The 14,552-nt window shown below is 34.9% G+C and overlaps 1 protein-coding gene across 1 annotated transcript; it reads right to left on the bottom strand.

The window, feature by feature from the left end:
- Positions 1-5,137: 5,137 nt before the first annotated feature.
- Positions 5,138-14,214, bottom strand: LOC131635278 (GDSL esterase/lipase At1g28590-like). Its single transcript, XM_058905891.1, has 5 exons — positions 13,909-14,214; positions 13,500-13,730; positions 6,825-6,973; positions 6,448-6,721; positions 5,138-6,275 (listed from the first exon to the last, which is right to left on the bottom strand). The coding sequence occupies exons 1-5, from the start codon at positions 14,144-14,146 to the stop codon at positions 6,028-6,030; spliced, it is 1,140 nt and encodes a 379-aa protein (XP_058761874.1). The 5' UTR covers positions 14,147-14,214; the 3' UTR covers positions 5,138-6,027.
- Between the last annotated feature and the right edge of the window lie 338 nt (positions 14,215-14,552).

Raw genomic sequence — 14,552 nt, 5'->3', positions numbered from 1 at the left:
CTTGTTAAGTGCCAAATTGTAGTTATTTTGTGTATGTAAATAGTGGCACTTATCAATGCTTTTTGTTAATACCGTTTGAATAATTCCCCGTTTTTGTGAAAATACGTATACTTTGTGAATAGATGTATTTTCATACACTTTTATACCGTTTGATACAAAACTAAGTTTCGCTGTAGGGCGCGTCGCGCCCTCTTTGAGTTTGAAGAACATAAGCTGGCAGAAGTTAGGGCGCGTCGCGCCGGATTAGGGCGCGTCGCGCCGGATTAGGGCGCGTCACGCGCTAGGGCGGTTTGGTAAATTTATACAGGGCGCGTCGCACTGAAGTAGGGCGCGTCGCGCCCACTGCGAAACTCAGTTTTGTATAAATAGTTAATAACAGATTTTTTAGGTTTTTTATCACCTCTTCTTGACAAGTTGAGCTCTGATCCTTTTTTGGTAGTTTAGAGGCTTAGGAAACACCATTGGGTGCGACGTCATGTGGATTGATCATGGATCTAACTCGATTTCATTGTACCGGTGAGATCTTTCCGGTTCATCTTCTCTCTTCCCTTTGTTTCATTCCAATGGTGGGTGTTGTATGTATGTTTCTACTCTTATTGTATGTATATTTGTGGATCTTGGGATCGTTTATATATTCTCTTTACAAATCATCATTGTTGTTGTTCTTGATCTTTTTGCTTAAATGCTCTGGATTTGTGTTGTTGCAGACATGGACACCATAGATCTTGATTAGGAATGATAACTGTTAGTTTTTGGGTTGCAGACATGGATTTAGGACTAACAATCGTAGTGGGTATCGATTTTAATGCCTCCGTGTTGTTTGTGTCGGTGGAGAAATCGCTGATGTGAATAGTACGGTTGAGCTTTCGTCGGTGTTGCAGACATGGACACCGATGTGGCATCTCGAGTGATGCCCGGTTATGTTGATGCATATTGTGAGTGTCGAGCGATGGATCTTTAGATTAAAGTATTCGACGGGTAGAACGAAATACAACTCCATAACTATTTCTCTTAGACTATTGAGATTGTTTATCTGCTTTTATTTACTTTTCCCGCATTTACTTTCCGCACCCAATCATGAAACTTAGAACGCGAGATAGTCGAACGGCAGTTCTTCTCACCAATCTCTGTGGACACGATAAATCCCGGATGAATACTTCCAAATCTTTTGTTGCTTGCCGCTCTACCGCTTCAACATGAGTCTAAGCTTAAATCTGTAAGAGAAATATCACAGTTTGTGATTATCGCTTTTAAGAAGCAATTGTAATACTCTTAGAATTTGTTTACATTAATTTGTAAAGGACTAGAGTGATCGGGTTGTGATCAGTATACTCTAGAGAAGTCTTAGAAGGTCTCTAAGCAGTTGTTCCTAGAGTGATCAAGTTGTGATCAGAAGACTCTAGAAGACTTAGAAGTTTTCTAAGTGGAAAACCATTGTAATCTCGTGTGATTAGTGGATTAAATCCTCAGTTGAGGTAAATCACCTTGTATAGAGTGGACTGGAGTAGTTTAGTTAACAACGAACCAGGATAAAAATACTTGTGCAAATTATTTTTATCTTACGAGTTTTGAAACTACACTTATTCAACCCCCCCCCCCCCCCTTTCTAAGTGTTTTTCTATCCTTCAGTCTTCACTCATCTTGAATGAATGCAGAGATTGCTTCAAGTAGAGGCGATTAACCAGCAATTTAGTCATGTACCAACTTTCAAGTTTCGACCACAAACTCGCTGCCGTCGTCTCCTTCGAAACTTGTCGGATAACCTTATCACCAAGGCTCAATAAGATGGCGGTGTAGGCTTTCTCTATCATAGTCGTTTTCTCCTTCTCCTTTCACACAACATCCATGACTGTGTCTCCCTTCAATGCTTTTAACCAATCCTACTAAACCAGCAAGGCTTTCATCTTCAAGTTCCATTGATCGAAATTGTTCACTCTAATGAACTTTTCAATCTCATACTTTGTTGAAGCCATCTTCTCTAAGCTCACCGCCCTAATTTGTTCTAAAAATGATGTCAAAATAACAAAGTATAATCGGTTTATTTATCTGCAAGAAGAATAGAATAAATTGGTTATAAACTGCTATTATTTACTTTCTCTCTAAAACACGATTACAATTGTTATAGAATAATAACTAACCTCTCTCACCGTAATTAGGATTTGCACTACGCAATGATGAGATACTAGTATGCTATTTATAAGAAAACTAGCACACTAAATTAATGGGATTTTTTACACAGGCTCATTATGAAGGATAGAAAAACACTTAGAAAGGGGGGGTTTGAATAAGTGTAGCTTTAAAACTTGTAAGATAAAAACAATTTGCACAATGATTTTTATCCTGGTTCGTTGTTAACTAAACTACTCCAGTCCACCCCCTTGGAGTGATTTACCTCACCTGAGGATTTAATCCACTAATCACACAAGATTACAATGGTTTTCCACTTAGACAACTTCTAAGTCTTCAAGAGTATACTGATCACAACCTGATCACTCTAGGAACAAACTGCTTAGATACCCTCTAAGACTTTCTAGAGTATACTAATCAACAACCTAATCACTCTAGTTCTTACAACTTAATGTAAACAAAATTGTTTAAGAGTTACAATGCTTCTTATAAAGCTATTATCACAACTGTGATTTTCTCTTAAGTTTAAGCTTAATCTCACTAATATATGACAACAACAATGTAGTGAGGTTGAAGATGAAGTTTGAGAGCTTTTTGAATTTGACAGCGTTTCTGTATATTTGCACAAGTGTTGTATTCAGAATTCGTAACCTTGCTTCTCATCAGAACTTCAATTTATAGGCGTTTGAGAAGATGACCGTTGGGAGCATTTAATGCTTTGTGTATTCCGTACAGCATTGTATTTAATGTTTCACTCTTTTGTCAACTACCTCAAGCCTTGCTTTCGCTGTGTCTACTGACGTTGCCTTTAATAGCTATTAACGTTCCTTTTGTCAGTCAGCGTAGCCTGCCATCTTATACTTGCTTCTGATCTGATGTTTGTGTAAACAACGTTTGAATATCATCGGAGTCAAACAGCTTGGTGCAGAGCATCTTCTTGTCTTCTGACCTTGAAGTGCTTCTTAGCGTGATACCATGAGAACTTCAGTGCTTCTGTTTCTGATCTCAAGTTCTTCTGATGCTTCCATAGACCATGTTCTGATTCTGCTTGACCATCTTCTGATGTCTTGCCAGACCATGTTCTAATGTTGTATGTTGAACCTTCTGAGTCAGTGCTTCTTGCGCTGATTTTGTGCATACTCTTTATATAATTCCTGAAATGGAAATTGCATAGGATTAAAGTACCACATTATCTCATACAAAATTCATATACATTGTTATCATCAAAACTAAGAATATTGATCAGAACAAATCTTGTTCTAACACATTACACAAGCTAACTAAAGTTCTGGTATATCAGACTTCAGATGTCCTATGACATATTGAGACATCTGATCTAAACAAAACACATATGCAAGGTATAAACATACATACACAATACTGAAAAGTAAATAACACACCAGAATTGTTAACCTAGTTCGATGTACAATAACACATACTCTTGAGGCGACCAATCCAGAAGGAAATCCACTATTAGTAGTATCAATTAGAAGTAATATGCAAACAACCTCTGGTTCCCACGTAAGGAACCTTCGGTTTACCGCCTTCTCACTTAATCCCTACCCAATGCAACTTCTACCTACAAACCTGCTAGATATGAGAAACCCCTCTCACTTCCAATCACCATAACAAAAACAATCCCAGTTACTGATATTGACGGCTCTATACCTCAATCTTCAATTACAAGAAACACTAGATTAAGATCCTCTTAATCAAGAATACTTGATCTTGCTTAAAAGCTTCAATCAAGAACAATACTTACTCTTGCCTCACAGCTTTGAGGAGAACAAAAATAGAGAATTACAACTCTACAACATCGAACCTACTCTCATATCAACATGATATTCGAGAGGCTCACACATACCAACTCTCCTACAGAGTTACTTACAGACTCATCCCTAATAATATGAAACTTTACATTTTCGGATGGTTTTTTCCTAGGTAACAATGCTTCTATTTATAACCTTTTTTCAAGTGGATTTGGGCTTCAAATCAACGCATATTAGCTGCTACAAATCAGCAGAAGATTTTGCACAAAAACCGGTCTTCAATCAAATCTTCCTAAATTATCTCCATAATTATAAAGTGAATATTCTTCTTGATTTTAATTTGAATCTTCCAGACCTAACAATCAGCGCCACATAGGACTGCCTAATAATCTCAGAATATTTTGCATCTGTTGAATTCTAAACCGATCCAACAGCCTAGTTCACAACAGTCACGATGTCGTATGACCACGCATATGACATCTTGTTCGACATGTTTCTCCAGCTGATGAAACATTTCATCTCAACATGTTTCTTCATAACATAGGACTTCTTGCTCAACCTGTTCTTCTTAGCAAGGTAATACATCCTATTTAACATATTGCAGCTATATTTGTTTTATTAAAGTAATGTCAATCAACAAAATATAGAACTAACACTAACCCAGAGAACAAGCTAACTTAAACAATTAGGCATAACAAACATGACCAATTCGACATGCTAACAGTCCTAGAATACTTCGACTACAACATGAAAACAGACTTCGACGACATGCTATGAACCTGTCGAATTTTCGAACGAAGAAGCTACTCTTCGATCATACTAGAGTTCGATCCAATATCTCACACCAATAATGTGAACCATGTGATCCGTTTAGATTTTCTATATGTAATGATGAACCCATATAGTTATTCAATAATATATTGTTTTGAATATTTTATTCCATCTATGAAATTAGGAGATCAACCTAGATAATAATTGCGAACTAACTGTAGAATTTTATATTGAAATTAGATATTGTTGGAAGGTTATTTATGATCTCTAGACAGAGGGCATACCCGATCGTGACATATATATTTTATGTTTGATCAAACCTTTTCCAATTGCAACTTCACCTAAGAAATGGAGGATGGTAATCATATGAAGTAGATTACACAACGAGAAATCATGTGTAACAATTTTCTAAAATATTTGTGATTTAAAATGCATTATATGTTCATGAAGGGATTTATCTGTTAGTTTAGGTAGCTAATTTTATAGTTCTTCACTCATCAAATTCAATTGCAATACGCGGACCCCATTTACATTATGTCATTTAGGTTTCTGATAGCAAGTATAATGTCTATAGCCTTTTTGAGAAAAACCAACCTCAATGGAAAAGATATAAGTTTACTCACCATTTACACAAGACTTTTATTTTTAGTCAAATATAACTTACTATGACTTTGACTGGGCCATTGACCCATATTATTCAAGGTTACTTAGGGCTCTTACATTTATTCTAGTCCATCTCGGAGCTCAAAGAAACAACATTTGATATTCAAATCAAGTGCAAAAGCAAAATATAGAGCACTTGCTCATACCACTTTTGAATTGCTCTAGTTTGAATCCTTATTAACTGAGTCATGCATCCCTTTTCTTCCTCTTACTTTGTTGTGTGACAATTTAAGTGTTGTCTTATTATCTCATAATCATGTGTTACATGCTAAAGCAAAGCATATTGAGATTGATATCCAGTTTGTTAGAAAAAGGGATATGTCAAACAAGTTGTACATCAACCATGTGTTAGTATTTGCATAATTTGGAGATACTTTAACAAACCACTTTGTACTTCTACATTTAAAAAATTAAGGAAAGACAATCGCCACGATGTAATAGGAGAGTACTAGAATACTAGATAAGTTCTCTCTTGTATTGTTTTTTTACTAATGCTCTCATATAAAAGGAGAATTATAGCTTCAAATAAACCAATAATTTTGACTATAAGATTCAATGAAATCAATCTCAATATTTTCAATAAAGGTGAATAACCTATAGCCATGTAAGATATTGGAGAAGAAAGAAAAGTAATGTGGCCCAATAAATAAAGGTGTTTTTATGGTGGCATCCTGGTAGAGTAACATGTAAAAACACTCTAGCTATTTAAATTTCCATAGCTAACATTCATGAAGCACAAGTTACTAAATTGAGGGAAAGAATATGGTCCATTAATGATACCATCGGCAATCAGTTTATATGCAGCCTCAGTCAAATGAATACCATCCCACCCAATATACTGAGAAGGATCATCACATGCAACCACACCTGGTTTTCCACAAGGTTTTAATCCATTGAAATTATAAGAACCTCCCATTCCACAACAAGCTTTAAGACCTAGAAAACCTGCATTGGCATTGATGTCTTAGATTAACTCATTCTTTATAAACACTGCATTCTTAAAGCATGTACTTGCCTAAATGTATTGTTTCTCAATATGTGCCTCTAAAAGTTAAATAAGCAAGAGATTATGGACTTATGAAGTAATTTAATTTAGAATTTGAGAGAGTTGATTTACCAAATTTTGATGGATACCGGTATAATGGCAATGCAGCATTGTAATAATCACCATATATGATATTAGTATGAGGATGAATTTTCCGAAGTCTATGTATCTCATATTGGAGCTTTTGGTTATAAAATTTAGCAAATTCGTTTAACCACTTCAAACAACCGAATGAGTCATATTGATTACTATCTTTGGTCTCATACTTTGTTAAATATATTGTGTTGCATCCCAGTGGGAAATTCCCAGGGACCAATAGTGTGCGAGCCCCAAGATTAATCAACTCCTATGAAAACATAAAATACAAATTATGTATACTTCAAAAATGAAATTGAAATACAAATTTATTAATACATTTTAATATAATTTATAAAAGAAAACAATCTTACATTGATTGATGAAGCTATAACATTGATTACATCTGGAACATATGTTTTAACCTCTTCTATGCTTTTGCGTACAAATAAGGGAAAGTTTAAGTCGTTTCCTCCAATCTCTCCCACAAGAAATAATGAGTTTGTAAGAATATCATGGCATCCTACAAGATTGGACTTTAATCCATTAATTTAACTAATTTAACTAAGTTGACTTAAGTTACATAGTTAATTATATTTTTTGTCAAGTAGATTACTTCTTAAAGGTGAATGTGTGGGATATTGCAGGTTCAAACTCTCACCCTTGTAGTCAGATGTCCTTGTGTAACTACCAACTGAAGTGAATTAATTGAATATTGTTGATTCATAATTTATGCTCGTGTTTGTATAGAATATCAAAGGTAAAGTTAGTCATTAAATTTCTCAAGCATATAGTTTTTTTAAAAATAAAATATTTAGTATTTTAGTACAGGGCAAAGACTAACCTATAAAAAAATTGAATCACTTCAACTCTAGGAGGCAAGACAGATTAAAGGATGGACATGTCCTAGAGATACTTTAGATCAAAGGATCTCAAAGAAAGTTCTATATCCTTTAGACCAAAAATTCTAACTGTAGAGTATAACAAAGGACTCAGACTTCAATATACAATATAAAAAACCCTAAACCACACTGATCCTCCACCGTGCATATTATAAAGGACCTTCGTACTAGAGTTCGCCAACAATATTACCGTCATCAACAAAATTAGAAGAAAAATATTCTTCAGGACTATTTGGTGCCATATGTGGGAAACATTCTCCAATATTTCTATTCTACTCCCAACTTGATGACGAATTGTGAGCACATGGTGTCAATGGTTTCCGAGGAACCTCTTGGAAAACATTTCGAGGAAAACAAACAATATCCAGAAGTAGAATGATTGTGTAAGTCAATCAAGTCAAAGTGGTAAAAATATACCAATTGTTGCGCTGAAAAAATCAACCAATTTCAACGAGACATTCAATTTGTGAAATGACTTCCTCACTACATAGGGTACAGTAGGGAGACTCTGCATGAATTAAGAGTATCTACCCATCAACCCCTCAACAAAGGAAAAATTGATGGGACATAACTATCAAGGTGACATACACGTCACTCTCAGGGTTCCAAAATCTCTGAACATGTTTGTCGGACATGACACTTCTAACACAAGAGAAGGGGAGAATTGTGTTGGATTGAAAAAATCTATTTCTAAAACAAACTCTTTTACAAAAGATAAGTTTAAAAATATTTTAAAATACAGAGTAAAAGAAGAGGAAATATAAAAATAGAAATGCAGTAGAAATAAAAGACATGAAATTAAAGAGATAAAAGAAAATACCATAATTATAGAGGTTTATTATATAATCCTCTCCCAAGTAATTCTTCTTGAAAGTTTACTCTATCTTGAGAGCTTTTAAATAGATATGCACGAATCTCCTTTTACAAGGATTGAAGTTTTTAATGGCTAACTTTAAACCAACAACGAGATTTTTAACCACTGAGATCTTCCCAACCAACTAGAGGTTTTACATGGTTTACCTCAAAAACCAAAAGAGCTTTTAATGGTTTAACTCATAACCAAACACCACCTTACAAGGATAATATTGCACAAGAGATAATACACTTGTTATGGACTAGCCCAATCTTCCCAATTGGCCCAATCCACTCCTTGGCCCAATACGCATTGGCCCAACACACGCTGCCCACGGGTAAAGACGCATCCCTTTCTGTCGGACACAACTATTGACCAACCGAGCATGTGGAGTCCCCGTCCTTGGCAACGGATAGTTCCCTCGAGCACGACCGGTCAGAACTCAGTCTAATAGTCCCCTATATTCTGGGCCGCAAATAGCACCCAAGCCAACGAAAGTAGGGGATCCAATCCAAAGAGACCATTATAAATAGCCCTCTACCCCTAGACGGCAAGGTAATTCATTTCTCCCACCCAAAATCTAATACTTTCAGTTGTACCTCTTTGTTCCTCCACTTACTTTGGCATCGGAGTGCCTTGCAGGTACAACCCCCTTTTTTCTCTTAACCATCACCGAAGATCAAGCCTACCGTTGCTGGCCACCTGTTCTACCAGAAAGAACAACACTCTTGAGAAATTACGAATCTTTCCTTCACCAAAAAAGTGAAAAGAGAGATTTTATATAAAAAAAGTTTGGAGAGTGAGTAAGAGGGATAAAAACTCAATTTATGGATGGTTTGAAATGACATATAAGCTCTCCATTTTTTTATCAAAAAGCATGGTACAAATTTAGAAACAATCTATGGACTAATTAAGCCTCACAATCATTATCTTAAAGACATAATCGATTATGCAACCCCAAAATGGAATTTTTTTTATTCAAGTTATTGCCAATCATTTAAGAAGCCTTTCCAATCAATTTTAAGCATTAAAAAGTGAAATAAATGAGTACTCATAAGACTTAATAGATTATTATATTGCAAAACATGCTTTCAACTGATCATATAATTCCCTACTCAATTGCCTAAGCTTTTAAAACATTTTAAGTGATTTTATGAAATTAACATGGGCTTATCAAGAGGGATGTGTGTGTATGTGTATGTGATTTTTCCTTATTAAATTAAGAGTTTGTCTTATATCTTTATAGACATTAATCACTCGACATATACTGACGAGCTTTCATACTTCCTCTATTTCACAACTCTGAAGCTTCTAATTCCTTGCCACATTATCTTTGGTTTTAGCTTTCATCTAGAACCTTGATTCTTCTTTTCATGAGGCTTGAGATAACTTTTCATAACAAACTTCATCATTTGAAAAACCTTTTGATAAAAGATCTTCACTGATTTCGCTGAACGCCACCTGACATAAGGTGTTGTCTTCACAAATAGGCTTGAATAACTTGATCTCTTAGCATTGCAATTTTGATCACCACAACTTGATTACAACTTGATCAACACACCTTGAAAATCAATCAAATCCACTTGATCACTACATTCGATGATCTTCAGGCTTTATCTTGATCAACAAATCTCAATTCTCAAGCATTATCACTTGGTTAACAAGATGTCAAGCATCATCACTTGTTCCCCATATCAAGTACCATGACTTGATTAATCTTCAAGAACAATCATTTGAACCAGCAAAGTCTTGAACAACAAGACTGGTGAAGATTTCTCTTATGAGCGTTGTCAACATCAAAACCAGCAATCTTCATACCTACAAGCACATATACCCACAATGTTAAACCCCCTCCCCTAAGAGAAATTTAGAGGACACTACTAGGTTGAAGTACGAACAAGGGTCAAGATTTTAGAAGAAGCAACCACATTGTCCCCATACTGGTGAAGGTCAGAATGTCGAGGTTCAAAGTCTATGACATATGTGGAGACTAAAAGAGTTTGAATGATATCCTATACACGAGTTATTCAATACCATGAAGCTCGCCTGGCATTTTTAACCTTACCGCAGAGATAACCTGAGTTTCACAGTTCTGACACAAATCCTTAAAATACTATGGTTCGACATATGATGCATAGTGGTGGGCGATGGGTATTTGTATGATATTATGTACATCGAATAATTTAACACGATGAAGCTCACTTGCCATTTTCAATCCTAACACCAATGGTAACCTCTATGGGTTTGATGGCTTTGATACCCAACCTCAGGGGTGCATGGAACTACCAATTATGTTTAGAAAATTTGAGAATAAAAAGACCGAGAAAATTTGATTTCTGGTGATCAATAACAAGTTTGTATACAATTGCATTTTATGACTTGAACAATATACCTTGGCAGAGTAGGTATGGTATCATCAATGATTAATTTGAATCTAAACATCACAGGAGTTAGGGAGAAGTGGCTATATTATAAGAAGACTTAAAAAGCCTGCCACATTTGTTTCTATATGTTACATAAGAAGTACAAGGAAGCCACACTCACAATAGCAATGACGATGGAGAATTTCTTCCCTTAGAAGAACGAAGTAACTTTTAAAGGCCGAAAATAAACAAGTAAATCCTAGTGTGAGACGACATGTTAAAAATCACAACGCTTAGAGCCGACCTATCCGAGGAATTAAAAGCCTGGCTCACGAGATGCTTAATGGTCAATACAAACTTAGTTTACTAGTTTGCACAAAAAATTCCTAACTTCGACCCTAAGGTCACATGTCATTTCCTATAAACCAAAAAAGGCCTTATATATTGCCCAACGTTGTAGGAAACAGTGACCCAAGATTGATGAAGCCACCAAGAAGGCAGTGTAATATTAATATCTTTTCAAAGCTAATTTCAAAACTGAAGCAAGATACGTGACTTGAATGTCGAATATCATGTTTGTCAATAAGTCAAACAACAAAGTGGCAAATGTGGATAGACTACTGCGATCTCAACAAAGTGTGCCTCAAGAATGTACATCGTCTGCCAAACATAGACAATCAGGTCACAATATATCCGACTTCAAGCTGTTGTCTTTCATGGACGCCTATTCTGAACATAAATAGATACTAATGGATACCCAAAGATCACGCAAGAATAACCTTCACGAGCAGCGATGGAAATTTTTTTGCTAGGTAATATCTTTCAATTCAGTGGCGGAGCCAGAAATTTTATGTAGCCTGGGCAAAAACTTTACACCATTGATTATTCATCTGTTTTAATTTTCACACCCTATTTTTAATAATTTTGCCCCTGATTTTGTTTAAAAATCGATTATTAAATTGGGGGGAGTACAAAGAAAATAGAGGTTGAGCCTGGGCGCCTGCCCGGGCTAGCTGAGCCTTGGCTCCGCCCCTGTCTTTCATGTTAAAATATTTAGGTGTAACATATCAGTGAGGTCAAATTTAAAAGTGTGCTAGAGATATATATGGATAACGAAAAATCTAATATAAAACAAGTTTAAACCGTCCATTTAAAGGTTTTGTTTCAAAAGGTCTAGAAGCTAAACATACTTGTGTTTATGTTATATATAGTTTTGTAGAGAGTTTAGTATTGACATATAATTAATTACTATTTTGACTAATCTACTTATTTACACACGTGACTATTTCAAACCAATCCAATTTAAGAATGAAAATTGTATAAAAAAAACTATACAAAGCTAGATATTACAAGTTATTTTGTGGAAACAAGATCAATGATACTTTTTATTTATTATCTTTAGATATCAAAATAATCTATTATTACTTAGCATTAATAGTTTATTAATTTAATTTATATTTTATTATTTCATATGGTTTAAACATAATTAATCATTGTTATTTTATTTTTTTAAGTTTCATTGAAGAGGAAAAACCCGGTTACAAAAATGCCGAGAAACTACTCGGAAAAAGAAAAACTACACACCAAATGAAATCTAAGAGAAGTAAAATAAAGAGTTTTTACAAAACTCATAGTAGTTACAATTGGTATGTGTAATATTTCTTATAAAGGACCATCTCCATAACAAAGCTTTGATATTCCAAACCACATCCAAAATGTTCCAATTCTCCTCTCTAAAAATAATCTCATTCTTTAGAATTCATAAACTCCAAATATTTGCAAGCCAAACACAACCTTCTTTTCCCTTTTTGACCCTCTTAGATTTACAAAAGATACTCCACCTCAAGAAACTATCCATAATATTAACCGTTTCATAATTAACAAAATCAATCCAACCAGTCACTTCCTTCCAAACTAAACCGGCCACATAACAAGATAGTAAAGAATGAGACGAAGATTCGGGAACCGCTCTACAAAGAACACAATAAATGTCGCTAGAATTAGAAAGAATACCTCGAAAAACAAGCGAGTCTCTAGTAGGACGCCTATCGATAAAACACCGCCAACCAAAAGCTTTTATTTTATGAGGAACTTCCATCTTCCAAATTAGACCAAGAGCCTTATCAAAAATATTTTCCGGACCTAAAGGGATATACGAAGAAGAAAGAAACTCATAGCATCCCCTTACCGAAAAAGCTAGATTTACTCCATCCTTCCAAACGACCTTGTCTTTCCCTTCCAAAGATGGTAAAAAAGAAAGCAAAATTTCCCGCAAAGAAAACACGACTTCGATTATTACGGGGCTGTTTTGAAAAGGAATTCCCAAATCACCCCACTCCCAACCCTCCCTCACCCAACCACCCATGCTTCCCACCGAAGCCTCCTTCAAACGGCACAAAGTATACATTTTTAGTATATGATGTTGTACTTTGTATTGAACTTAGGTTACAATTTTATTAATAAAGTTTTTATTATAGTAACTAGTAAAACACCCATGCGTTCACACGGATCACGTAAAATCAATATAAATATTAAATTAATATTATATAATTATGGTTAAAAATTGTATATACAAAATTTCAATGTTAGGTATCACATTTAGAAAATTGATTCAAACTAAATCACATTTACCTTTGATGGCAATCATCATGGCATTGATTTTTTAATTTAAAATATTCTAAACCAAATCAAAACACATGTGAAAGCAATATTGTTTTATACTTGTACTATTATCCGCGTTTGGTGAACTTTATTAAATACTAAAAAAACAATAATGTTTCAATGCAAAGTTTCATCTTTATACGTTGAATACCGGTAAAATATATTATTTTTTTCTAATCATTTAATTTTGACAGAAAATGAAGAATCATTTTGTTTCTTAGAGGTCTAATAAAAAATGATAAAAAAAAAAAAAGATAATTGAAAACTTACTTTCAGAAGATTTGCAAAGTGTAGGAAGAAGCTCCTTGAACCAATTCAACTGAACTGTTAATGAATAATTGGTAGCAACGTTATGAACATCCCTCCCTTCAAAGTAACTAACATTCAACGCCGTTGCTCCTATAACCGCAAAATTCACTCCATCTTTTGCTGCATTATCTTCCAATACACCATTCTTAATTCCTAAATACGGTTTCACCATTGGAATTCCTAACAATTCAGCTGCAAGAAAACCATTGCAAAATTAACAACATTTAACCGCATAAACGTAACCGAAAGTGACACGTAAGTAAACAAGCGTAACAGAAAGTGACACGTAAGCAAACAAGCGTAACCGAAAGTGACACGTAAGCAAGCAAGCGTAACAGAAAGTGACACGTAAGCACGCAAGCAAGCATACCTATGAAATCGATGATAAGGCGTCCATCGGAGCAACGACCAGACGGTTGATGAAAGTAGGTTTGGCCGTAGGGAGGAAAGAAGCAGTGATTGGAGGGATCGGAGGAGCTGTAAAACAGGTTACCGGTGTCGGTTAAGGAATCGCCGAAGCTGAAGATGGAGGAGTAAGACGGACATGCCGCCGCCGTGAATAACGGTGCAGAAGCAGCGATGAGAAGAAATAGTGATAGTAGTCTCATTGTTCTCCAGCGAATCCTATTGGACTAACCTTACGGCATATTTCATCTCTTCATTGACTTTATTTAATAATAATGCGCGATTAGGTGAGTGATTGATTGCACACTATTTTTTATTACCCCACGATTGTCCTACAAAAATTGTTTATTATTTTTAAAATCACAATTTAGATAAGGAGAAAGACATCTCATCTCATGGTATAATCTTTTGAAGGTGGAGATTTATGGACCATCCTAAAAAGTTGAATATTTTTTATTTTTTAATGATTTCAAAACATTCTAAATTAAAAGTAACTCTATCGAATTTTGTGTTTGGTAAATAAAGTTTACCTTTTTTGAAATGAGATTTTTTGAATTCAAGAGTAATCTGAGGATAAATTGTTTCATTTCATAATTTGTTATAAATAAT

The sequence above is a fragment of the Vicia villosa genome, unplaced genomic scaffold, assembly GCF_029867415.1.
Source record: "Vicia villosa cultivar HV-30 ecotype Madison, WI unplaced genomic scaffold, Vvil1.0 ctg.001462F_1_1, whole genome shotgun sequence".
Taxonomy (NCBI): Eukaryota; Viridiplantae; Streptophyta; class Magnoliopsida; order Fabales; family Fabaceae; genus Vicia; species Vicia villosa.
Note: the sequence above shows the minus strand (reverse complement) of the source record. Positions and strands in the feature narration are given on the sequence as shown.

Bases quoted from the DNA above. Each gene is read 5' to 3' on its own strand.
- LOC131635278 (XM_058905891.1), bottom strand. From the start codon at position 14,146: ATGAGACTACTATCACTATTTCTTCTCATCGCTGCTTCTGCACCGTTA. The intron at 13,731-13,908 runs GTATGCTTGCTT...GTTTTCTTGCAG, and splicing joins CCTTATCATCGATTTCATAG to CTGAATTGTTAGGAATTCCA. The intron at 6,276-6,447 runs GTAAATCAACTC...ATGCCAATGCAG, and splicing joins CCGGTATCCATCAAAATTTG to GTTTTCTAGGTCTTAAAGCT.